The 25,538-nt window shown below is 35.8% G+C and overlaps 2 protein-coding genes across 2 annotated transcripts; both read right to left on the bottom strand.

The window, feature by feature from the left end:
* Positions 1–10,630: 10,630 nt before the first annotated feature.
* Positions 10,631–18,587, bottom strand: LOC141718106 (ABC transporter B family member 15-like). Its single transcript, XM_074520472.1, has 8 exons — positions 18,399–18,587; positions 17,255–17,343; positions 17,048–17,133; positions 15,638–15,817; positions 14,982–15,439; positions 14,107–14,647; positions 12,262–13,155; positions 10,631–12,146 (listed from the first exon to the last, which is right to left on the bottom strand). Exons 5-8 carry the CDS (start codon positions 15,422–15,424, stop codon positions 10,761–10,763), a joined length of 3,264 nt encoding a protein of 1,087 aa, XP_074376573.1. The 5' UTR covers positions 15,425–15,439; positions 15,638–15,817; positions 17,048–17,133; positions 17,255–17,343; positions 18,399–18,587; the 3' UTR covers positions 10,631–10,760.
* Positions 18,588–18,721: 134 nt separating this feature from the next.
* On the bottom strand, positions 18,722–25,215 carry LOC141718104 (ABC transporter B family member 15-like). The gene is made up of 7 exons (XM_074520471.1): positions 24,790–25,215; positions 24,477–24,531; positions 24,189–24,367; positions 23,377–23,834; positions 22,468–23,008; positions 20,553–21,452; positions 18,722–20,430 (listed from the first exon to the last, which is right to left on the bottom strand). Exons 1-7 carry the CDS (start codon positions 25,009–25,011, stop codon positions 19,057–19,059), a joined length of 3,729 nt encoding a protein of 1,242 aa, XP_074376572.1. The 5' UTR covers positions 25,012–25,215; the 3' UTR covers positions 18,722–19,056.
* Between the last annotated feature and the right edge of the window lie 323 nt (positions 25,216–25,538).

Consider the following 25,538-nt stretch of genomic DNA (forward strand, 5'->3'; position numbering starts at 1 on the left):
CTCTGGACATCCATCAAGAGAAGATAGGAAGGTTGGTGAAAGACAAGCTTGATGATCTTGTCCCTACTCAAGTTCAAATCAAGAACAAGTTTCAGACTTTTGTTGACCAAATGGCAAGGTTTGACATGTCTAGCATTGAGCACAATATCAAGAATCTCAAACAATCATTTGTAGCTTTGCATGAAGTTATCCAGAATCACATCACCGGTAACAATGACACAAGGTTCAAACTGGATCAACTTTATCAAGCTAGATATGAACCATCTGCTATTTTAATGTAAGGGATCAAGGAGACAATTCAAGCCACATTTGGTACTTCTACTTCAAGTTCTCACCAACCAATGTCATTATCCACAAACTTGAAAATTCAAGCTCTTCAATCTCAAGTCTCCACCTTACAGTCTTTCAATGACTCATTAACAGCTCAAGTCTCTCAACTCACAGCTCTGGTACAAAGTTAACAGGCTGACATCCAGACTCTGGTGGACTAACATAAGCATCTTCAAATGCAAAATTCAGTAGCTTTGAGAGCCATCATGGGTGCTCTAAACATTCCATTGCCTGCACTTCCAGAAGCTGTTAGGCCTGAAATCCCTACATATCTCATCTTGCCTGCTAACAAGACTAAGGGGAGATAGAGACTAGGTTGCTAAGATCATCTGTCCAAGCTCAAAAAGGCAAATCCAAGGAAAGTGAACAACAAGTTGATGTTGGAATGGAGAGGCTACTAAAGCAGCTGAGGGATCTAGTCTAAATAGAGAATTTGATGAATTGTTAAAGGCTCTCAGGGCTTCTTTAAACAACAACTTTTTCACATACCAAAAGGCTTTGGATAAGACGGTAAATTTCCTAAGGGTGATCATGGTAACTGTAGATGGATTTCTAGAGAGACGAATTGTTATCAACATAAATGACTCTGGTGTGGATAGGTGTATACATGTGTCCCTTAATTATCTCATAACAAGAAGGGCATCTGAATTGGACATTCTGATCAACAAAGTCAACAAAGTGATTCATGAAGACACTCTCTTGCTAAATGAATTGAAGAAGGCTCAAGTGGCCGCTTTTCCAGAAGCATATTTACAACCAAGCGAGGGAGTGGTATACATCTGTCCAACCACCAAACATTGCAAATATTTCCAAATTCCTAAGCAATGTGTCATGGCAAACAAGAAGCTGATAATGACTCTGGAAACAGACTTGAAGACAAAGCAGTACATGACTGTTGATGATGAAGACATGATCAGGATACTAGGGAGATATCTGAGAGATGCTGAAACCAAGTTTCCAAAAACTCAAATTAATACTAAGGATGATTTGGACGATGAAGAGCAGAAGAATGATGATCAAAAACCTTCTGGATCAAATCCAAGTCAATCCTCCAAGGCAACTGGCAGCAAAGGAGAAGAAAAGAAAAGGGATGATAAGAAGAAGGGAGATGAAAGAAGAAGAAAGAAGAAGGAAGATGGTATAGGAATAAAGAAGAATGTCCTACCAATCCAAATCCAAATCTTTCAAACCACTAAACCTACAAGCTCAAACACTCAACTATCCTTGACCTCTAAGCCTAAACTTTTGTATAAACAAACTGCAAACACTCTACTTAAAATACCAATCACCTCTAGCCAAACCACTCTAAAGAAAATCTTAAACCTACCTTCATTTAAGCCACCTATCAAAATTTATTTCAAAACTGTTGGGAGAAAACCAAAGAAGCTGCAAGTCGAAGAAAGGGCTATCTGAAATTGCTTTGATCAAACTGATATTTTACCATTAAACTGGTGCATCACAAATGATGACTACTTTCAACAATTAGCTGAAGAAATGGTCAAAGTTTGGGTTGTATCATTGTGAGAAGTCAGAATTTATTATCAAGATGGCTCCTACAATTTAATTGGTAGGGACTTAATGGATACACTTTCAACCACATAAATCAATAGGGTGATTAGCTTGATGAAGGATAAGGACACTATCATAAGGACATGGAGGGCTGTGTTGTGCGTATGGCTGAAAGTAAGAGATGAAAGAAAAGCAAAAACAAAGGCTGAAAAGGATGAAAGGGATAGGAAATATGTAGAAGAAATTGCATTTTTTGAACAACTATCAAATAAGCTCAAGGCAAAGGGGTTGAGCAGAATTTCTAAGGATGGACATTTTCTGAACATAAAAGTTGGCAGATATTCAAGATTCAGAGTTGATTACTTGAATGGATATTCACTGGATGATTGGCTCAAGCTTGTGGAAGCTCTAAGAGGGACACAAATCATAGAAGAACTTCAAGTACTTGTAAATCTAAAGGACTTCATTAGAATTGAATCAGGCTATGAGAATTTCATGTGATGAATATACATATCAAACTCATGTAATCAAGCAGTTTATAAAAATTGTATTTGTGTTATGTCAATTTTATGTAATCTTTTATTGTTTTATTGTAACTTGGGGTTAGTCTTTTACCAGGCATGAATTTGTGATAAGCAATCTTCTCACAAATTGGGGAGATTGTTATGCAAGACATGTCTGTATCATAACAAGACTAAGTCACATTGACAAACCTAAGATTTAGTTGTATGATAGTCTAAATCTGTATTTTGTTTTGTATTACTTGAGTCTGTAAAAATGTTAAAGATCAGACTGAAGTATTTTTCTGTGAACAGTCTTAAGCCTAATAATAAACTCTGGAAGAAGATCAACAAGATCATGACTCAGAGAAAAGGTGAAGAAGATTGGAGTTGAATAAATATGTTTTAGGAAAAATATTTCAAGTCAAGATATCTACAAGTCATAGATCAAGTCATATAGAGAAGTCATTCGAGAACTCCAGAATGACTTATCGAGAAGTCCAAAATGGCTTATAGAGAAGTCCCAAAAATATTGACAAGTCAAATAAAGATATGAAGATTGAAGATATCGACAAGTCAAATTATCTTAAGAGATCTCAGAGATATCTACAAGTCAAAATATATATAGAGATCTCTGAGATATCGACAAGTCAACTTTGCATATAGAGAACTCAAAGATATCTACAAGTCAAAATGAAGATATGAAGATTGGAGATATCGACAAGTCAATTTCTCATTAGAGATCTCAAAGATCTCGACAAGTCAAAAGGCATATAGAGATCTCAGAGATATCGACAAGTCATTTCTACATGTAGAGTTTTGGAGACCTCGACAAGCCCAGTTCACTTATAGAGAACTCAGAGACCTCGATAACACAAAACACTTATAGAGAACTCAGAGATCTCGATAAGCCATTATACTTATCGAGATGTCAGTTCTCTATACAACAAACTAGAGACCTCGATATGAACCTCAAGTACAGAATGCGGACAAGTTAAATATTCAAGATTATCAATCAATAAACGATCTAATCACTTAGATTGAAAAGTCTATAAAAGCATTTTGAAGAGTGCAAGATCAAATGCCAAGATTAACTGACAAAGTAATGTCACGGATCTACAAGATTTGCAAGAATTTACTAAGCCATAAATGGAAAGCTTTAGAGATAACTTAAAGTAGGGTTTAGTATCTTATTACATGCTGTGTAAACCTGTATTTACTAATCTATAAATTAAACAATGGTCCTTTATTTTAGTTGTAACAAACATATCTAGATTTTCTTGTACTCTCTTAAGAAAAAAGTTGAGTTCTTTACTTACAAAGAACCCAATTAATTTGTAGAAAGACATACTTAATTTTAATACAAAATTAAGTGAGTTTTGAAAATACTGTGTTTGTTGTGCATGTTTTATTAATTTTGTTAAACACAATATCTCTACAATTTAGACTGCTTTGTTCACCATTTCCAAATAGTTTTGAAAAAGCCTAAAAATTAAAAAAACACATTCACCCCCTCTGTGTTGCACTCAATATCTAACAACATGCTAAATGGCATTTGAGGCATATTAAATGCAATATAATAAGGATTTTGTGCAAATGGCATATTAGCAAATTGTGCATTTAAATTATGTGCAGGCATAATAGGCATGACACTTATTGATAATGTGGGCGTGTTGGAAAAAGAAGGAGGTGCAGACATAGGTGTATGCATAATAGATTTACAATTAATAGACAAATGATTAACACTACCACTTTTCACAAAAATCTTTCTAGGTGCATATTTATCAGGTGTGTAGTTGTTATGCTTGTTAATTCCTACTTTCCCATTCCTATTATTTTTCCTTTTAGAATCTGCTTTGACCTCAATTTTCTTCAATCTGTCATTCAACCGCTTCATTGATAGATGCCCCACATTTACTCTTTTTGTATCTTTGACTCAACTTGATTCTACTATAACAAATTTTTTTAGAAACTGATCCATATTTCTCATTCAGCTTAGCTAGCTTGGCTTTACTAATTGGCTTCTTTTCTTTCGATGGATGTGCATCCTTGTATTTCAACGAATATTCACTTTCAGCTTTCGATGGATAAGATTTATCATCCGTCAACTCCATATCCGTTAATAAGCCATCAACCAATACAAGGTCCAGTTTCTTCTTGTCTTTTTTCCAGACTTCTTCACAAAAGGACTCTATTCCTTGAACTTTGGCAATTTGGGCACTCACATCCCTTGATGATTTCCAGGTTTTGATCACATCTTGCTCACGTTCAAACTGCTTTCTCAAAATCTCCTTTCTTCAAAGATTCATTCAATTCATCATTTGCAATCTTGCACTCTATTTTCAATTTCTTAAACTCAATGAATTGAGTTTCCAACACAATATTCCTCTCACTTAAAGAAGATTGTTCTCTTTAATTCTATTGTTTTCTTTAGTGAGTGATTTAAGAGTGACACACAAGTAATACAGTTTAGTAGACATATCATTTATGGCATCATTGCATTCATCTTTAGAAATGTGTGCTAGGTTTGTAGTGATTACTTGATTGCTTGAAGAACTGACTTCTGCTTCATCTGATTTGTCCATTAGGGGTAGGTTGACATATTTCATGTCTTCATCTGCATCCTCACCATCTGTTGCCCAGTCATTCTCTTGAGTCAAGAAAGCCTTTTCCTTTTATTTGAGAAGCTCAAATTATTTCTTCTTCTAATCAACAGGCTCAAATCTCTTTTTCTCAGAACTAGGATTTCTTCATTCATTTGCAAAATGACCACTCATGCCACATTTAAAGCATTTTAGCTTGGTTTTATCAACCATGTTTCTATTTGGCTTGGCAGCTCCAAAATTCTTTTTGAACTTGAGTTTTGTAAATCTTCTTGAAAAGAAAGTTAGATGCTCATCGACCTCATCCATTTTATCCTGGCTTGTGCAGTCTTCAACATCTGCCATCAACCCTTTACCCTTGCCTTCATAAATACTTCTGTTTGGTGCAGACTTCACAGCTTCAACCTTCATCTCTTTTTCTCTTTCTTGTTCAGCTACAAGTGTAACAGATCCACCCTTCTTTCTTCCTTTCTCTAACTGCTCAACCTACTCCATTTCGAGCTCATAGGTTTTTAAGATGCCATATAGTCTCTCTAGAGTAGAGTCTTTATATTCTTGTGAGTTTCTAAGAGAGACTATCATAAGCTTCCACTCCTTGGTTAGAGATCTCAGGAATTTCAGATTTGAATCTTTTGTTTGGTAGATCCTCCTATACAAATTTAATTTATTTAACATTTTTTGAAATCTACTAAAAGTGTCATTCAAAGACTCACCTTCCTCAAAATGGAAGTGTTCATACTTCTGTATAAGGAGTTGCATCTTATTCTCTGTCACCTGCTCAGTTCCATCACATATAACCTGAATAGTGTCCCAAATATCCTTTGTTATTTTACAGTTGATGACATTATCAAACATATCACCATTAAGATCATTGAACAAAATATTCATGACCTTTTTGTCCTTGTGAATTGCTTCAATGTCTTCATAAGTCCATTCTGACTTTGGCTTTGGGACAGTTTGTTCATTTCCAGTTGCATCTTCAACATCAGTTGCAACCCTTCTAGGAATGCGAGGACCATTCTCTATGCATTTGAAGTAGTTTTCCTCTTGCAAGAGAAGATGAAGGTGCATCTTCACCTTCCAGTGGTGATAGTTGTCTTTATCCAGAAAAGGGATCTTTAATCCAACGTCCTTTCTCCTCATGTTGTTAAATTGCTTGATCTTTAAACTCTTAGTGTGTCAAGAGTTTACTCTGATACCAATTGTTATTCCCTAACAATATAATATCATAATTACAGAAGGGAGGTTGAATGGAATTCTGGTTTTTTTTTGGAAATTAAAAATCTCTTTTGAATATATATAACTGGGAAAGAATATGCAGTAGGGATGGCAATTTGTACCGAACCGATGGATACCCGATCCATACCGATCCGATCGGGTTTTACCGAATCCGAATATTTCGGGTTTGGATTCGGGTTTGGGTTTGATTTTTAAACCCGAACCAATTTCGGGTCGGGTTTGGGTTTAAGGCATACCGTTTCGAACCCGACCCGAAAACCTGAAACTCGTTCCGTTTCGATCTAAACCCGAACCCGATCCGAAACCGTGTTAATATACAAATAATATTTTATAGTTTATAAGTGATAATATAATATATAATATATTACTAATATTAGTAGTAAAAAATTATACTTTTTAAAAACTATTGCATTAAAGTCGTTTAAATATATTTTTAGCAGCATGTTCAATACAAGTATACCAAAGGTTTATGATTATGCCTCCTGAGTCAGAGCCTGTCGCTTAAATGCGGTTTACCTTGGTTCACGTGGTTTGCAGGCTATTGCGTGAGCCCGTAGGGTTTACCCAGTGCGCACCCGAAGGGTAGCGGCTGCGGGTTACCTACGATAAAAAAAAAGTATACCAAAGGTCCAGATTATTGCATTATTTCACAAACAATTTTATTCATAAAGGTATGATCCATTGTCTTATCTAAGCCCTCTAATCCAACCCCAAAAATTTCAATATCGCCATATTTATGAGCATTTTGCTCAAATCAAATCCTAGTAATTTTTCACTAGGGTTTGTGCAATTAAGGTGCAATTTGATAGTGATCTACAAACCCAAACCGAATCCGAACCGAACCTGATGGGTTCGGGTTTAGTGGTTCGGGTTTTTCCGGGTTCGGGTTCAGATTTGGTAAAAATAATCGGGTTCGGGTTTGGTTTTTGCTAAACCCGTTTCGACCGACCTGATTTCTATCCCTAGTATGCAGTAATGCGGATTAAAAGAATTCAACTATTCAAACACAAAGTAATTAAACAAGAAAATTTAAAAACTTTCTGGTGGATTGAACTTTCCACCAGAGATATATATATAGATTCGAGAACTCTGTGATGCAAGAATGCACACAACTGCTTACAAGTGTTTTTACAAAGATGAACATATAGAATTCTTAACAGATGTAGCTTTATCTATTTCTCTTTCAACTTCTTTTTGTTCACTCGTTCGATTGATAATTATTAACACTTGCTACACTTGGTTTATATACTACCAAGTTACATATGAATAAGATAAACATTAAAAATAAGAATCTAGATCTATTCACATGTTGCTTCATTTTTCTATCCAGCATCGTTAAATAACTCCAGTTAAACATGAAAATGGAAATATTTCTTTGTTCTCTAAAACCTGCAAACAAGCTGCCACATTCCTTTTGTGTACAATCAACCCATGTGACTGTCAAGTCGCTTTCAACCGCTTTTTGATTCTGTTATCCATTGAGACTTCAACATTATCCGTTGATACTTCATTTGAATTATCCGTTGAGTCTCTAATGGATTATCCGTTGAGCGTGTCTTGTGTCATCCATTAAAGCATTAAGTTTATCCGTTGATAATGAATTTCTTAGCAGCTGACACTCTTTCACTTATACAAAATTACAAGGCATCTTTATTTACAATTAACCAGCCTATTTTGTATATCTTTCTAGTAGTCAACATGACTCACAGTTCACTATAAACTTCTACGTTGTTCGTTGCATACAAAAATACGCTACAAACTTGTTTAATACAAGCTACTCCATCAATTGATGGTAATAAAATCATTTAATTTATCTACTTAGAGTGTTTTGTTAAGTTATCATCAAGCTTATAACATATTTCTAACAAGAGAACTGGAGATGTCGATAAGCTATTATACATGTAGAGAACTAGAGACCTCGACAAGTCAAAGACACATGTAGAGAACTCGAGATATCGATAAGTCATTTTACTTATTGATATGTTACTTCTCTACAGAACAAAATAAGTTCTTGACAACTTATCTCAAAATTCAGAATACAGACAAGTTCAAGATTCAAGATTATCAGTCAACAAACAATTCATTCACTGAATTGGAATGACTACAAAAGCAGCTTGAAAAATACAAGATCAAGGGCAAAGATTTACTAGACAAAGGATGGTCACAGACCTACACAATTCTGCACAGATTTACTAACACCAGAAATGGAAATAGACAAGATAACTTTAGAAAATGTGTTAGTACATTTTAGTACAAGTTTTGTAATCCCGTGTTGTTGATATATAAAGCATGCAAGGGTCCTTAGTTTAGAAGTAAGAAAATAGATCTAGAAAAATCTTGAATTCTCTCTCAAGATTTGTAGCTGAGTTTTTATTTGTAAGAACAAAGATTTGTAGTAAAAAAATTTTGATTAATACAATCAAATGAGTTTTTTAAATCTTGTTTTGTGTGTTTACTGCCAAAAAAAATATCTCTACAAGTTCATATTTGCTTTGTTCAAATTAAGCCAAATACTTTCAAAAGAGAATTAAAATCCATAGAAAAACATTCACCCCATCTGTGTTATATTTCATTGCACTCAATATCTAACAAACTTTGTTTACTGTAGGAAATTCAACCAATTTAAAGCAAAAGAACGCGAAAGAGAAAAACAACAATCACGATTAAAACTCAAAATTATCCAATAAAAAAACATAACCGATTTGGGGAATAACACGAGAAAAAACAATAATTTCAAGGTGCTAAAGATCAGAGTATTATATTAAAGAGTATATAAGATTATGTTGGAGTCTTGCTTAAATATCTTAAGACTTTAGTGCAACTGATTATTTAACATGGTATAAGAGTTTGGTTTAGGGAGGTACTCGTTTTCGATTCCTCCCATCCGCATTTATATAATTTAATATTTGTTGTTGATATTTATATTGGTATTGACTATATGTGTTGTTATCAATCGTAGTGAAATATATTGTACGGTTAATAAGAAGTGTTAAAGAGTATAATATTAACCGACAAAGTGCGTTTATTGATACGACAATTCTTACAAATACCCCGTATGATACGAATCAACCTGATCTAGGAACTTAGTGTCTGAAATTGCGAGCCAGTGTTGAAAAATGATATATAACTAGCGTAAAAACTTGTGCCTGTATATATATTGAAATATTATCTCGAATGAATTTGCTTCTATATATAAATATCATAATGTAGTCCCATACAATTCACTGATGGATGGATATTGCTTCCGTGGAGAAATTGATGAAGCCTTAGAGGTGCTCAAAATCACGAGAAAAAAGGGTATCTTGCCCGATTCTCATACCTACAATATTTTGATAAATGGTTGTTGTAAAAAGATGGAAGTGGACTGCACAGAGCAATTAGTCTCCTTAAACAAATGCATTAAGATCAAAAAGTATTATGTCCAACTAAAACAAATTATTATGATATAAATTGTATATGTCTTATGAACCAAAACAGAAGTTTTTGAAAAGATATATCCTATGAACATTAACACTAACACGCTAATATCTTTCAAAGTAAATCATTAATAAAAAAACTACGTCATTTTTTGGTAAACTCGGTTGTAGTTTGGTCCAAACTAAATTACTCAATTGTAGTTTGATCGCTTAAATTCTCTAATTTTATATTTTTAGTATATATTTTTTAAAAAAAACAGTCTAGTAATTCTTAATATATAAAAACATTGATAATATCTTATATTTTTTATATCAAATCATATTGAAATTGATTTTTAATGTAAAGGAATGATAAATTAAAATATGTATCATATTAGAATGTAAAAAGATTGATCAATAAATTTACTGATTAATTTTATAATATTTATAATTTTTAAATATTGTTTTTTACAAAAAATTATTTAATAAAATATATAAAAAAATATATACCTCTACAAAACTAAATAAACATGAGACACATAAATAATATAAACCAACATTTTATTTACTCAAAAATTAAAATAATAAAAAAAGAATTTGATAAAAAGAGATGATGTGATTTATCTAATAAGAATTTTAAATAAATTTGAGAAGTTATGTAGCACAATAGTAGTGATATAAAGTTATTGAGTAGAAAGTTTGGGGTTCGATTTAGATTTAACAATATACCTATTTTTAACAAAAATTAAGTGAGTAATGACATTTTCAAAAAAAATCAACATAAAAGGGCAAAATTGTAATTTTATTGATATTAAAAGGGCTCAATTTTCCTCTAGTCCTCTTTCAATATATAGAAGGATATACAATTATAAGTTAAACTAAGGAAATTAAGAAAACGGAGTTACATAAATAATATAAAATAACATTTAAATTACTCAAAAGTTAAAATAATAATAAAATATTATAATAGAAAGAGATGATGTATTTTATATAATAAGATTTTTAATTAGGACTCCATCAATGTACTTTGAGAATAGAAAGTGAGGGATCAAAATGACTCAATTTGCTCTTGGTTGCCCTATCTTTGCAAAATGTACTGATATAGTAATAAAAATAACTTTAGGTAAACATGTTCATCTTCTTCTTAAATGCCTCTTTAATACCTGCTAATATTATAGGCGTTATTAACACCCCCATGAGTCCATCACTCCAATTACTTGATGGTTAACCAAAGTGTAATAGGCTCCGGTGGGTCCCTTTGCTAGCAAGGCCGAATGGGTCCCGGTTTCAACAAGCTTCCCTTTGTCGAGCACTGCAATTGTGTCACAACTTTGTATTGTAGTTAATCTATGTGCCACTATTACAGTGGTCCTTCCCACCATAACATGTTCCAGTGCATCCTGCACCACTTCCTCAGATTGACTATCAAGAGCACTTGTAGCTTCGTCTAACAGTAGCACAGCTGCATTTTTTAGTATTGCTCGCGCAATTGCGATGCGCTGTTTTTGACCACCGGATAATTGTGATCCTCTGTCACCACACAATGTATCATATCCATCTTTTAGCCCGGTGATGAAATCATGAGCATTAGCCGCCTTAGCTGCCTCGATGATTTCCATTTCATCAGTCTCCTCAGCTGACCCATAGGTGATGTTTTCGCGGATTGTAACAGCAAACAATGTAGGTTCTTGACCAACTAGAGCAATGTGTTTTCTAAGTGACCTAAGGTGAAATGATCTTAGATCTTTCCCATCAATTTTAACTGAACCTTTAAGCGGGTCGTAGAATCGTTGAATCAGTCCAATTATAGTTGACTTACCGGAGCCGCTTTGGCCCACTAAAGCTGTTGATTTTCCTGATTCAATATTAATTGTAAAGCCTGCAAAAATCACCTCATCTGGCCTCGCGGGGTATGCAAAGTTCACATCCAGGAGTTCTATGTGACCTGTTACTCTGCCAGGCTTATGTCCATCAGGGCTTTCAGGCTCAATGAGTGTATATCTGTCCAACACAGCAAAAACTGATCTCACAGCATCAGAACCTTTGGCAAGATCATTAGTCATGGATCCAGCATCAGCAATAACTCGACCCGAACCTACCAAGACCATAAAGGTCACAAAAAATGCTCTGGAATCCATCACACCATCAGAAATAAGTTTGCCACCATACCAATAGTCCAAGGCCCAAGTGCATGACATGAGACTTTGGGATATTCCAAGACCAAGACCCGCATACCATGACTGTCTAGCATTTTCACGTCTTGGGCCTTCTTGGGCTTGTTCGAGCATTTTGAGTATTCGATCCTGGGACGAAAAGGCTGTGACTGTTCTGAGATTAGAAACAGCTTCAGCTGCCAGCTTGCTAGTCTGGTCTTGTGATTTTACGGCCTTTGCGGACAGTTTTTTTAGCAAAATACGTTTGCAGTAGAAGCAAACGATGACAAGGGGCTGGACGGCGATCATCACAATAGCAAGTCTCCAAGCAATGACTAGGCCCATGATGAATGCCAGTATCACTGCTGACAACGTCTGAACTACAAGTGCCATGCGATCACCCACTAGAGATCTCACCTGAACAGGAATGTATGTTAGTTTAGTTCTGTGTATTCTCCATAAACAATATTTCCTGTTACTAACTAAGAAATCACTATGCAATAAATATAAATGTTTATAATAAATACGTTACCACACTGGCATCTTTGGCGAGCCTAGAACAAACAGCACCACTAGAATTCTCATCCTGATCAAACCAACCAATCTCAAAAGTGATTATTTTGGACAACATTCTTTCTCTGATCCTCTTTGTCAGATACTCACCCATAGCTGCAAAGTTATAGTGCTGGATTACGTTGACAGTCAAAGAGAACACTGCCAACCCAACAAAGCAAAAAGCATACATTCCTGTTTTCTCCTTAATTTTCCTATGGTCTGCCAAAAAATACACCGATAACATAGAACCCATAGTGAAAGCATATATAGGCTGAATGGCGCCAAATAAAATCGCCCCAAAACTCCCAAGTACAGCTTGCCTCCATTCGGGAATATTCAATGCTAGTAGTCTTTTGAAAGATGGTACTGGCAAAATCTTGCGGTCAACGCCGACATACTCACCTCCACTGCAGTTGACTGAGCTTGATTGACTAATCATTGGTAATCTTCGACAACTCTTACTGTTGATGTCAATGTTTGACACTGAAGAAACACTATAATTAGTACCGTTGGTACTTGCTAACAATGCCCCGCTAATTGTTTTGGTATGCTGGTGGTGGACTAAAGTTGAGTACAGGCTGTCTGATTCTTGAATGAGGTCATTGTGTGAACCAGTTTCTCTGATTTCGCAATCTTGAACAACGGCAATGAGGTCTACATTTCGGATGGTTGAGAGGCGGTGAGCGATAATGATGGTGGTGCGGCCAACAGAGGCCCCGTCAAGTGCTTCTTGTACAACACGTTCAGACTCGGAATCCAAAGAGCTGGTGGCCTCATCTAAAAGGAGGATTCGAGGTGCTTTGATGATTGCTCGAGCTATTGCTATTCTTTGCTTTTGTCCTCCTGACATTTGAACGCCTCTTTCTCCTACCTGTGTCAATGCACGAAGTGTGTGAGTTGATCCATAGTACCTAGCAATAAATCAAATTTACCCATCTGTTTCCAAAAGATTAGTACTTGTTAGAGTGGTTAAAGCTTTCATCTTAAACCACGCGATAAAAGGATTTTTGTCAGAAATTGAAACTCACATAAATAATTGCAACTTTACATGAAATAATCATAATAGCCTATTGGTCCTTTTCATATCTTAAAGTTTGAAGCGATGGCTTTGTTTGGACATTAATCATCAGTTTATAACAATCAATTATTGCACCCAAATAAGGCATTAAAGTTAAAAACCAATGTATAGAAGTAAAATAATTGTTAATTAGTTGACTGACTGATGTAAATTAAAATGAAGTGAATTAATATGAATATTAACATTAACAAAAAAGGAAGGAAAACGACAAAGCAGGACAAACCTGGGTATCATAACCCTGAGGCAAGATACCAAAACGGTGTTAAACGTATTCTAATGGAAGTACACAACTTTGCTAGAATCTTGTTAGTGTATGTACATCAAATGCAAGATACCAAAACAGAGGTACAAAAAGTGCACCAAGTAGAAGCAACAGGTACACAATGTGCATTTAACTCTTGATCTTTTTCATGTTTTGAAAGAGTTCTGTGCTCACTGTATCTTTAGGTATGTAAAACATATCATATGACATCTAAACTAACAACTATGGAGTGAAGTATTCAAGAATAGGCAAGTGGTCGAGGCTCTCCTTCACCCACTTCGTCGTGACAATGTAATTTATCTAAATTCAAATGATAATTCGGCCTTTGATTATACTTAAAGATGATATGATAATTAACTGTGAGACGTAAAATGATGGTTATTATTGATTTATCTTGAGTGACTGACTAATGTAAATTTACTGAAACCAAAACAAAAAATTACATGAAAAAAAGATAGGGAAAAAGGCAAAGCAGAACAAACCTGGGTATCATAACCCTGAGGCAACTGACTAATGAAGTTATGAGCATTTGCAGCTTTCGCTGCCCCAATAACCTCCTCCATACTTCCATCTTCTTTGCCAAAAAGTATGTTCTCTTTTATTGTTGTTGCAAATAATGCTGGCTCTTGACTCACCAACCCCATTTGTGACCTCAGCCATTTCAACTGCAACTTCTCTATGCATACTCCGTCCACCAATATTTCTCCCCCAATTGGATCATAAAATCTCTGCAACAAAGCTATCACTGTTGACTTCCCCGAGCCGCTCCCACCGACCAACGCAACTGCCTTCCCCGCAGGAATCTTAAGGTTCAAGTCTCTGAAAATTACACTTTCTGCTCTTGAAGGGTATGCGAATTCTATGTGTTTAAATTCCACCTCCCCGGATACATTTTCTAGTATTTCTCCCTGAATGTTGTCTGAATCAATTTTTGGGATTCTGTTTATCACTTCCATTATTTGTTCTCCCGCTGCAGTGGCTTCAGAGAAGTACTTCATATTTGATATAGCATGACCAAGTGATCTAATTTACACAAATGTAGATAGATATTAATTTGATTTACAAAACAGCATTACACTTTCAATTAAAAGAGCATTCATTAGCAAAAAGGTCTCCGATGCCTAGTAATAAGTCTCAATGGATTATGCTTATCAGCCTGCCATCTGCAAATCATGTTTTTATTGAAAAAACAAAATAAAATGTAACTCGTGTAAAGTACAGACAGTTTCTCCCCCTATTGGATCATAAATTATTGAAAGGCCTATAGGTTGTCACAAGTGTACAAAATGTGCACACTCTATACAACTAATGACATTGGTAAACTGGAAAAGAAGTTATATACGAAGAAAATACTTACAATCCTCCTACAGCATTGGCACAACCAACAGCAAAAACAGTTCCCCCATGGGCGCCATGGTACATCACCATTCTGCTACCATAGTAAGACATGAAAGCCCAGATAGCAAACACAAGGCCATTACTTCCAACAGCCAAACCTTTTGATAAACCCTGTTTAAGTCCCAAATCTACTGTCCCTTCAAGTGCAGCAGAGTATTCTTTTATAGTTTTACTTTCTCCAACAAATGAATAAACTGTTCTGATCGATGAGATTGCTTTTTCTACTATTGCCCCTGCTTTGCTAGACTCGTCTCTCATTTTTCTTGCAATTCCCATTAAAGCTCGCCCGTAAATCAACCCTGGTAAAACCAAAAGTACCACAAATGGCAACCCAATAATAGCTAGTCTCCACAGCAGTAAGAATCCCACCAAATATGCGCTGAAAAATGATGTCACGTTCATCACAAACAAGGGGGCCTGTATTAATTGTACTTTCAAATTAGTTATTAATTTATATAGCAAGCATGGGTAGGTCAAATAAAGAATACTAAAATCAGACTATGAGCAATTACTTTGAATTGTTCTGGACTTTTGGTAGCCAGTGGTCAAACACATTTCGTGTAATTAGCATATACCAGATATTTAGGAAGAGATGAATATCGAGTATGTACAAACCTTTTCACTGATAAAATCTTGAATAACAAGGCTTTCACCAGACACGCTGTTGATAACGGTGGCAATGCTTGTCACGTGCAAATCAAAGTAAGCGATATCTTGCCTTAATACTGCTTTCAAGTATCTTGCTTTTTAATCTTGAAGCTTGTCTCTCCGCAGTTCTTGTCCAGCAATACCCCTCTTCATACATTTGATTAAAATGATTATAACTACCAGTAAGAATTTGATATCTAGAAATTTATTTATTTTTGGAAAGAAAAAGGCTTTTCAAATGGATTCAGCGAGGTTACCAAGAAAACAAGCAACCAATTGACCACAACCCATGTAACATAACACCAAAGCATTCTGTTCTCATGACAAACATTAATTTAGTTACTTAAAATATACAAATTATAAGCACGTATACATATCAAAACAAGAAACACATACACGTTTATGTGTATATGTATTTGTGTGCAAATTAGGGATAAACTAATAGACCTCGTTAATGATATGGATGAACTGAGACTCAACTCCGGAGGAGGAATCACCTATAGCATTCATGAGCTTGCTAGTAATATAAATCCTTAGTGGCATGGAGATGCCATCACCGATGGCACCAATTAAACCAAGGATCATTAAAATTATATCAGCACCATCAGCATGCATGAATATGGATTGAGTTGATCCCATATTCTTCTTAACTGCCGTCTATGAAATGCTATTATACCCTTTTCTTGTGCTTATAATCTCTGCTTCAAGTCTCCGGATCTCCCCATTTTATATAGGGATCAATGGAGGACCATCACATATGTGGTCAGATGGGGACCTATGTGTCATGCAAATGAGAACTTGCGAATTTACTTTGTTGCTTCTGATAATTTCAACATCTTAATACAGGGATCAGATCGAAGAATATGGAAAAGGAGGTTTCCTAAACAGTGGTTAATGTTCTGTGTAATTGTTGGCATGCCTTATGGTGATGAGTGATTGCGAGCTAATCATATAACTTCTTTCTGCAGTGTAGCTGTCATGTCGAAGTAGTATCTAGTTGTTTATATTGAAAGGTTACTACTTGAGCAATGGTTAGATTTGTACTTATATACCGCTAAGTCATGGATTCGAACCCAAATGAGAGTCCCCTTACAAATATAAATGAAGCACGTTTACCATTGACTACTAGCTAGTTTTTTTTTTGTTTTTTTGCCAACGCTACTAGCTAGTTTATAGTGAAGCTTGTCGCATTACAACTAGTTTGTCTTTACTTGTATAAACAAAAATAATACAAGAACAAGCATAATATATCCATGATTTGTCTTTAGTCATTGACTAGAAACTCCCTATAAACAGAGGCTTTACATTAGACATGACAAATCAATCCTACTTACATGTGAATAAACACAAATTGCAGCACTATTATAATAAGCTTACCACTATATTTTATTTTGCTGATTTACTTGCCACTCTTTTACATTTAACATTACAGAAAACTCCATTTAGTACATTTTGTTAAACACCTGAAATGCATATTAACAAAATTTGGGTTAATCAGTAAGCTAACAGCATTGGTGTAATCATATTATAAACGGGTATAAAAGGTAAAAGAGAAAATAATGATGACTTATGAAGAGTGAGTACAGTTGTGTGTCTCCCGGCCGCCAACCAAGCAAGATGGGTTGATCAAACATGCGTTTCTCAGTCGTCAGGCTAACCCATGGCCCTTCTCACTGCATATTTTTATATACATGAGCCGAGTAGACGACGAGCATAATTAAAATAGAAGTTAGAGCAATCAGATAAAAAATTACATGTAATATCGATCTATGTATATGCATACATGCACAGTTCATAACTCTTTCATAGGAAGTCGACGAGTATAATTTATTACTACGTTCATATTATTAGCTCTGTAGTGATAATTTGTCCTTCCTGTTAATAATAAATTTGAAAATATTGGAAATCATAGGAAGTCGAACTTTGAAAAAGGCTAACCAGAACATCACCAATGGCATTCATGAGCTTGCTAGTTATATAGATCATGACAGGCATGAAGATGATTAGATGAAGATGCCATCACCAACTGTTCTAATTAAGCCAAATACGATTTAGAATCTATCAATGCCATCAGCATGCATAAAAATGGATTGAATTAATCGCATATTATTCTTTTTCAATTCTGTCTATGTAGAAATTTTCAATAATTCAATAGAAGTTATAAGAGCAAGGGAAATGGTTGAGGGGGGCTTCTACATGTATAGGCCAATGTTCTTAAAAACCATCTCTATCTGTTAATGCCGGTGGCAAGCAAATATGTACTTTCTCTCTGCAATATTGTAGTCTAGTCTCTAGCTGTTATATTGAAGACCTACTAGTTCATAATAGAAAGTTGTAGTTGTGCTATGGTTAAGTGTCTACGAACAATTCACAAAGTCTAGGATGGGAACTCCAAAAACAGTGTATTAATAATTAAGAAATAAGAGAAGCACGTCATTGATGTCAGAGCCTTCTGCCTGATAATAGTAATCTATATTAGAGTTTGTCCCATGTGACACCTTAAAATATGAACGCCTCCAGTTCTGCAACTATAAACCAAATATATCTATAGTTTGTCGCAAGTCATCAACTAGGGAAATGCTAATCAGAACAGGCTTGCATTTTGACATTACCAGTTAATCTTGTGAAATTAATAAACACAAACACAGCACTAACAAAATATACAGACACGTAAATATACAGTAACAACGAAGAAACAAATTACAGAGGGAGCACATTGAAAACTTACCGCCCTGAACCCTTTTGTGCATTTTGTAAAACACCTGAAATGCATATTAATAAAACTTGATTAATCAATAAGCAAAACATTGCTGCAATCAAATTATTGATGGGTACTAATATTAAGATAGCTTCTGTCAGCCACCCCCCAGTTACGTACATACATAGTTTAATAAACTCACTTGTCTCGGTCTCGAATGTCTTGTTTTTTTAAAAGATTTCTTCAAGATCAAGTAGAGCTACCGATTGACATCCTTGATACAATAGACACACCGCAATTTTTATACTACATGATTGTCACTAAATGACAATTGCTGAATTGCTAATAACAAATGAAGAAGACTATTTTCATTAAAAAAAAGACCTGATACGATATAACAATTATGTATGCTGATCAAGTGCTGCATGTTTATATTGCTGGATACTAATAATGACAGTTCTTATTCAGTATCAACTGGACTCGGCCTAATTTAATCACACAATCATTTAGCTGATTTTTTTCATATAGACCTGGCTTATACAACATTGATGTTGATCAATAGCCATGTTTTATCTACTATTAGATGCCTTCTACTAATATATGCTATGTCAGGCCTCCCTACACCTCTGTCGCTCCAACTACTTGATGGGGAAAAAAAACCAGTAGCTCGATTACAAAAATCAAGATTTTAGGTAGTGTCGGTTCTTCTTTGAAGGTTAACCAACGTGTAGTAGGCCCCTGTGGATCCCTTTGCTAGCAACGCCGAGTGGGTTCCCTTTTCAACAACCTTTCCTTTGTCAAGCACTGCAATTGTGTCACAATTTTGTATTGTACTTAATCTGTGTGCCACTACTACACTGGTCCTTCCCACCATAACATGCTCTAGTGCATCTTGCACCACTTTCTCTGACTGACTATCAAGAGCACTTGTAGCTTCGTCTAACAGTAGCACAGCTGGATTTTTTAGAATTGCTCGGGCGATTGCAATGCGTTGCTTTTGACCACCAGATAATTGTATTCCTCTGTCGCCACACCATGTATCATATCCATCTTTTAGCCCGGTGATGAAACCATGAGCATTAGCTGCCTTAGCTGACTCAATCATTTCTATTTCATCAGTCTCCTTAGATGCTCCATATGTGATGTTTTCGCGTATTGTTCCAGCAAACAATGTAGGTTCTTGACTGACTAGTGCAATGTGTTTTCTCAGTGATCTAAGGTGAAATGATCTTATATCTTTCCCATCAATTTTTACGGAACCTTTTAGTGGGTCATAGAATCTTTGAATCAACCCAATTATGGTTGACTTGCCAGACCCGCTTTGGCCCACTAATGCTGTTGATTCCCCTGCTTCAATCTTGATCGTAAAGCCTGAAAATATTGCCACATCTGGCCGTGCAGGATACGCAAAGTCCACATCCCGGAGCTCTACGTGGCCCGTTACCTTTTCAGGCTTATGGCCATCAGGATCTTCAGGTTCAATGAGTGTATATCGGTCCAACACAGCAAAAACTGAGCCAACAGCATCAGAACCTTTGGCGAGATCATTGGTCATGGCTCCGGCATCAGCTATTACCCGACCCGTACTTACCAATATCATAAAGGTCTCAAAAAGAGCTTTGGAACTAATCTCACCATCTGCAATAAGTTTACCACCATACCAAAAGTCCAAGGCCCAAGTACAGGACATAAGACTTTGTGAAATTCCAAGACCAATACCTGCATACCATGACTGTCTAACACTTTCACGCCGCGGACCTTCCTGGGCTTTTTCAAGCATTTGGAGTATTCGTGACTGAGATGAAAAAGCAGTCACAGTTCTGAGATTCGAAACAGCTTCAGCAGCCAGCTTACTACTTTCGTCTTGTGATTTTATGGCCTTTGAAGACAAATTTTTAAGCAAAATGCGTTTGCAGTAAAAGCAAACAATTACAAGGGGTTGGACGGCAATCATCAGAAGCGCAAGCTTCCAAGCAATAACTAGGCCCATGGTGCAAGCTATTATCACTGCTGACAATGTCTGAACTACAAGTGCCATGCGGTCACCTACTAAAGATCTCACCTAAACAGGAAAAATATATGTTACTGTGGAATTTTTCTTTTAATTTCCTAACCAACATCCCTACTAAATGGTTTGAAATAATTATGCAAAACTTCAGATGTATACGATATAATAACACATACCACATTGGCGTCTTTGGCAAGCCTAGAACAAACAGCACCGCTAGAATTCTCATCTTGATCAAACCAACCAATCTCGAAAGTAAGTATTTTGGACAACATTCGTTCTCTGATCCTCTTTGTCAAGTACTCACCCATAGCTGCAAAGTTATAATGCTGAATAATGTTGAAAATAAAAGAGAAAACTGCCAACCCGACAAAACACAGAGCATATATCCTTGTTTTCTCCTTGATTTCGCTATGTTCAGGCAAAAAATACACCGATATCATAGAACCCATAGCGAAAGCATATACAGGCTGAATGGCACCAAATAAAATAGCCCCACAACTCCCTAGTACAGCTTGCCTCCATTCAGGAAGATTCATTGCTAAGAGTCTTTTGAATGATGGCACTGGAAAAATTTGTTCCCTGAGATGTTTGTGCTCAACATTAACATACTCGCCTCCTCTTGAATTGGCTGAGCTTGATCGGCTAACTATAGATAATCGTCGACTACTCGTACTATTGATATCACTGTTTGATACTGAAGCAACTTTATAATTAGTGCTGGTGGCCAACGGTACGCTATTTTTTTGTGAATGTTGGAGGTGGACTAAAATTGAGTAGAGGCTGTTTTGGTCTTGAATGAGGTCATGGTGAGATCCAGTTTCTCTGATTTCGCCATCTTGAACAACGGCAATGAGGTCAGCATTGCGGATAGTTGAGAGTCTATGGGCAATGATGATAGTGGTGCGACCAACAGAGGCCTGGTCAAGTGCTTCCTGTACAACACGTTCAGACTCGGAGTCCAAAGCACTGGTGGCCTCGTCTAGGAGTAGGATACGGGGTGCTTTTATGATTGCTCGAGCTATTGCTATTCTTTGCTTTTGCCCTCCTGACATTTGTACACCCCTTTCTCCTACCTGTGTACATGCATGAGGAGCACACATGAATTAATATTAACTAGCTACTTCAAAAGCCAAGAGAGGCTGCTTCTTAATTATATAATGCTAATTGATCATATAATTATCAGGTATTCAAAAATAATTTGTAATTTGGGTTGATTTTGCACTTGAGAATCGAATATCTGTCATATTGGGGCCGACAATTGTTGAACGATGTTACTGGAAAAGGGCGGGGCATTTAAAGAGTTTCTTTTAACATATTTATGTGAAACAACTGAAGTAAACTCTTTAAAACCTAATTAATACTTTTAAATGCAAGGATGATTGGTGGTGGTTGGACTCACACACACTTCAATATAAAAATAGATTGAACTTGAGAAATGAAATCCAGATATTGTCAAAAAAAGTTGATCTGAAAAACGCTTTTGCATATAAGCAACTGCATAATTTCATGAAATTATTAAACCATAGTTTTCTTGAAACAATCGCTTTGTCAGAAAAAAATCAGAACACTTAAATAATTTAAAGTTTCAGCTCAAACTAGCATGCCTGAGCATTTAAAGAGCTTGAATTGGGAATTGTAAAACTAACTATAGAATGTGCTATGTGAAAGAAAAAAGAAATGTTAGTAAAAATTTAGAGCATATACTGGAAAATGATGTTTCGAATAACATTGACTTGCCCTATTGATCTTTTTCATGTTTTGAAAGAGTTCTGTGCTCACTGTATCTTTAGGTATGTAAAACATATCATATGACATCTGAACTAACAACTATGGAGTGAAGTCTTCAAGAATAGGCAAGTAGTTGAGGCTCTCCTTCACCCACTTCGTAGTGACAATGTAATTTATCTAAATTCAAATGATAACTCGGCCTTTGATTATACTTAAAGATGATAGGATAATGAACTGTGAGACGTAAAATGATGGTTATTATTGATTTATCTTGAGTGACTGACTAATGTAAATTTTTCTGAACCAAAACAAAAAATTACATGAAAAAAAAGATAGGGAAAAAGGTAAAGCAGAACAAACCTGGGTATCATAACCTTGAGGCAACTGACTAATGAAGTTATGAGCATTTGCAGCTTTGGCCGCCCCAATAACCTCCTCCATACTTCCATCTTCTTTGCCAAAAAGTATGTTCTCTTTTATTGTTGTTGCAAATAATGCTGGCTCTTGACTCACCAACCCCATTTGTGACCTCAGCCATTTCAACTGCAACTTCTCTATGCATACTCCGTCCACCAATATTTCTCCCCCGATCGGATCATAAAATCTCTGCAACAAAGCTATCACTGTTGACTTCCCCGAGCCGCTCCCACCGACCAACGCAACTGCCTTCCCCGCAGGAATCTTAAGGTTCAAGTCTTTGAAAATTACACTTTCTGGTCTTGAAGGATAGGCGAATTCTATGTGTTTAAATTCCACCTCCCCGGATACAATTTCTAGTATTTCACCTTCCATGTTGTCGGAATCAATTTTCGGGATTCTGTTTATCACTTCCATTATCCGTTCTCCAGCTGCAGTGGCTTCAGAGAAGTACTTCACATTCGATAAAGCAGCACCAAGTGATCTAAGTTACGAGATAAAGAAAATTAATTAACTCATTAATTTAGAAAATAGAACTTCTAAAACAGTCACATGCATTAGCAAAACAGTTCTTCCATGACTAACAAAAAAGCCTTAATGGATCATGGTTGTCACTCAAAAATCAAAATGATGATTAAATCTAATATGTAGACTTTTAAAAGAGCAAGAAACACTTCGACCAGCCGTTTCCCTTGTGGTCATGCATACCTTCACTAAGGCTTGGACCAGGACCTCTAGTTACCAAGCATAAAAATGCACTAGGCCACACACAACCAACACAAGAGATGATTCACATCACTAATAATGATGCAAAAACTATAAAAAAAAAATCTACATGGATAATATACTTACAATCCACCAATAGCAGTGGCAGCACCAACAGCAAAAACAGTTCCGCCATGGGCGCCATGGTACATCACCATTCTACTACCATAATAAGACATGAAGGCCCAAATAGCAAAGACAAGACCGTTACTTCCAATAGCCAAGCCTTTCGCTAAACCTTGTTTAAGTCCCAAATCTACTGTCCCTTCAAGTGCAGCAGAGTATTCTGTAATAGTTTTACTCTCTCCAACAAATGAATAAACAGTTCTGATTGATGAGATTGCTTGCTCAACTATTGTCCCTGCTTTATTATATTCTTCTCTCATCTTTCGGGCAATACCCATTAGAGTTCGCCCATAAATCAATCCGGGTATAATCAAAATTACCACAAATGGCAATCCAACTATAGCTAGTCTCCACAGCATCAAAAAACCGGCCACATAAGCACCGAAGAACGATGCCACATTCATCACAAACACAGGCACCTGTAGTGATAAAATCATAAATACAATTTAAGTGCATGCATTTATAGTAATAAATGTTACTATGAGTTTGCATTAAAATCTTCATTTCAGGGATGAGATTGGTGAGTAATGACTGTAGAATGTTCTGGACCTCTAGTAATGAGCTGTCAAAGACAATTGGCGCAGTTAATAGATACCATATGCTCAATAAAGAAAAATCCATATATATAATCTCTAGCATTGTGGCCTAAATTTATGGTTCCAATCTCACTAGAAAAACTTCTCTCGACAACACAGTATCAAGGATTCGAGTCTCGGATGAACCTAAACATGAGATTGAAGAATTAATACTAAAATATAAACACGCAAGCAAACCTTTTCACTTATAACATCTTGAATAACAAGGCTATCGCCAGAAACGCTGGTGATAACTTCAGAGATGCTTGTGACGTGCAAATCAAAGTAACCGACATCTTGCCTAAGTACTGCTTTCAAGTATCTTGCTCTTAATCTTGAAGCTTGTCTCTCTGCTGTTCTTGTCCAGCAATATCCCTCTAAAGTACATAAAATTGGAAATGGCTTTATTACCAGCAGTAATTAAATCTAAATTTATGAAACATAAAGCTCATAAGATAGATTCATGGATTCAATTAAAAAGCTTACCAAAAAAACAAGCAACCAATTGACCACAAGCCAAGTAACACAAAGCCAAAGCATTCTGTTTTCAGTGACATACATAAAAATTGATTAATTACACAAATATACAGAAATATAAACACATACACTCCAAGAAAAAAAAATAGTATCAATTTGTGTGCCTAGGCTACAACTTGGGCTGAAATTCAAATATGAATAATTTTGTGAGGTAAAAAACAGTAAAAATAAAATAAAAATTCAAGCCGCGGCTGACATCCAAAAATTATCGATACGATACAATACAGAATGGAGATGTATCTTAGGAGAAAAGAGTAAAGACCTTGTTAATGCTATGAGTGAAGTGATGATCAACTCCATTAGAAGCACCACCAATATCATTCATGAGCATGCTAGTTGCATACAACATGACAGGCATGGAGAAGCCATCACCAATAGTACCAAGTAAGCCCATGATCATCAACAATATATCAACACCATCAGCATGCATAAAAATGGATCGAATCGATCCCATATTCTTCTTCGTTACTACCATCTTTGTCATGCTAATTTTCTTGATAATTCCTCCTTCACAACCCCTATAAATATACGGGGAGGGGGGGGTCAATGAAGGAGTGATGAAAATATAGACGGGGACCTATATATATAAGTTGTTAATGAAAAGTCTGGAAGCTTAAAAAGTAGCTTCGAAAGATGTCAAAAATTTAAGAGAGGCAGAGGCAAAGAAAATGGGAGGAGGGGGGGCTACTATATATACTACTCTTACTACTGCCTGGTTAATGTTCTGGGGAACTGTGGATTTATTGCATTTGGGTTGATGGCACGCCAACATATATATTTTCTATTTACGGTAATTTTGATAGCCAAACTCTTTGCAGTTATCTTTACTTTACTTTATGTAGTACTAGTACCAGTTTTATAAATACTACGGGCCCGTTTGAAAAATCTTAAAACAAGTAATTTATAACTTAAATTGAATAAGTAACGGATAAGTGATAAATTAATAAATACTTATAAGTTATATAAGTGTTTGGATAATTTAACTTATAAGTCAGATTTTTTTTATTTAAA

This window comes from Apium graveolens, chromosome 4 (assembly GCF_009905375.1).
Source record: "Apium graveolens cultivar Ventura chromosome 4, ASM990537v1, whole genome shotgun sequence".
NCBI classification, from domain to species: domain Eukaryota; kingdom Viridiplantae; phylum Streptophyta; class Magnoliopsida; order Apiales; family Apiaceae; genus Apium; species Apium graveolens.

Bases quoted from the DNA above. Each gene is read 5' to 3' on its own strand.
- LOC141718106 (XM_074520472.1), bottom strand. From the start codon at position 15,424: ATGAACGTGACATCATTTTTCAGCGCATATTTGGTGGGATTCTTACTG. The intron at 14,648-14,981 runs GTAAGTATTTTC...TGTGTAAATTAG, and splicing joins GCCAATGCTGTAGGAGGATT to ATCACTTGGTCATGCTATAT. The intron at 13,156-14,106 runs GTTTGTTCTGCT...GCATTGACACAG, and splicing joins CTCAGGGTTATGATACCCAG to GTAGGAGAAAGAGGCGTTCA.
- LOC141718104 (XM_074520471.1), bottom strand. From the start codon at position 25,011: ATGACAAAGATGGTAGTAACGAAGAAGAATATGGGATCGATTCGATCC. The intron at 24,368-24,476 runs GTAAGCTTTTTA...TATGTACTTTAG, and splicing joins ATTGGTTGCTTGTTTTTTTG to AGGGATATTGCTGGACAAGA. The intron at 21,453-22,467 runs GTTTGTTCTGCT...GCATGTACACAG, and splicing joins CTCAAGGTTATGATACCCAG to GTAGGAGAAAGGGGTGTACA.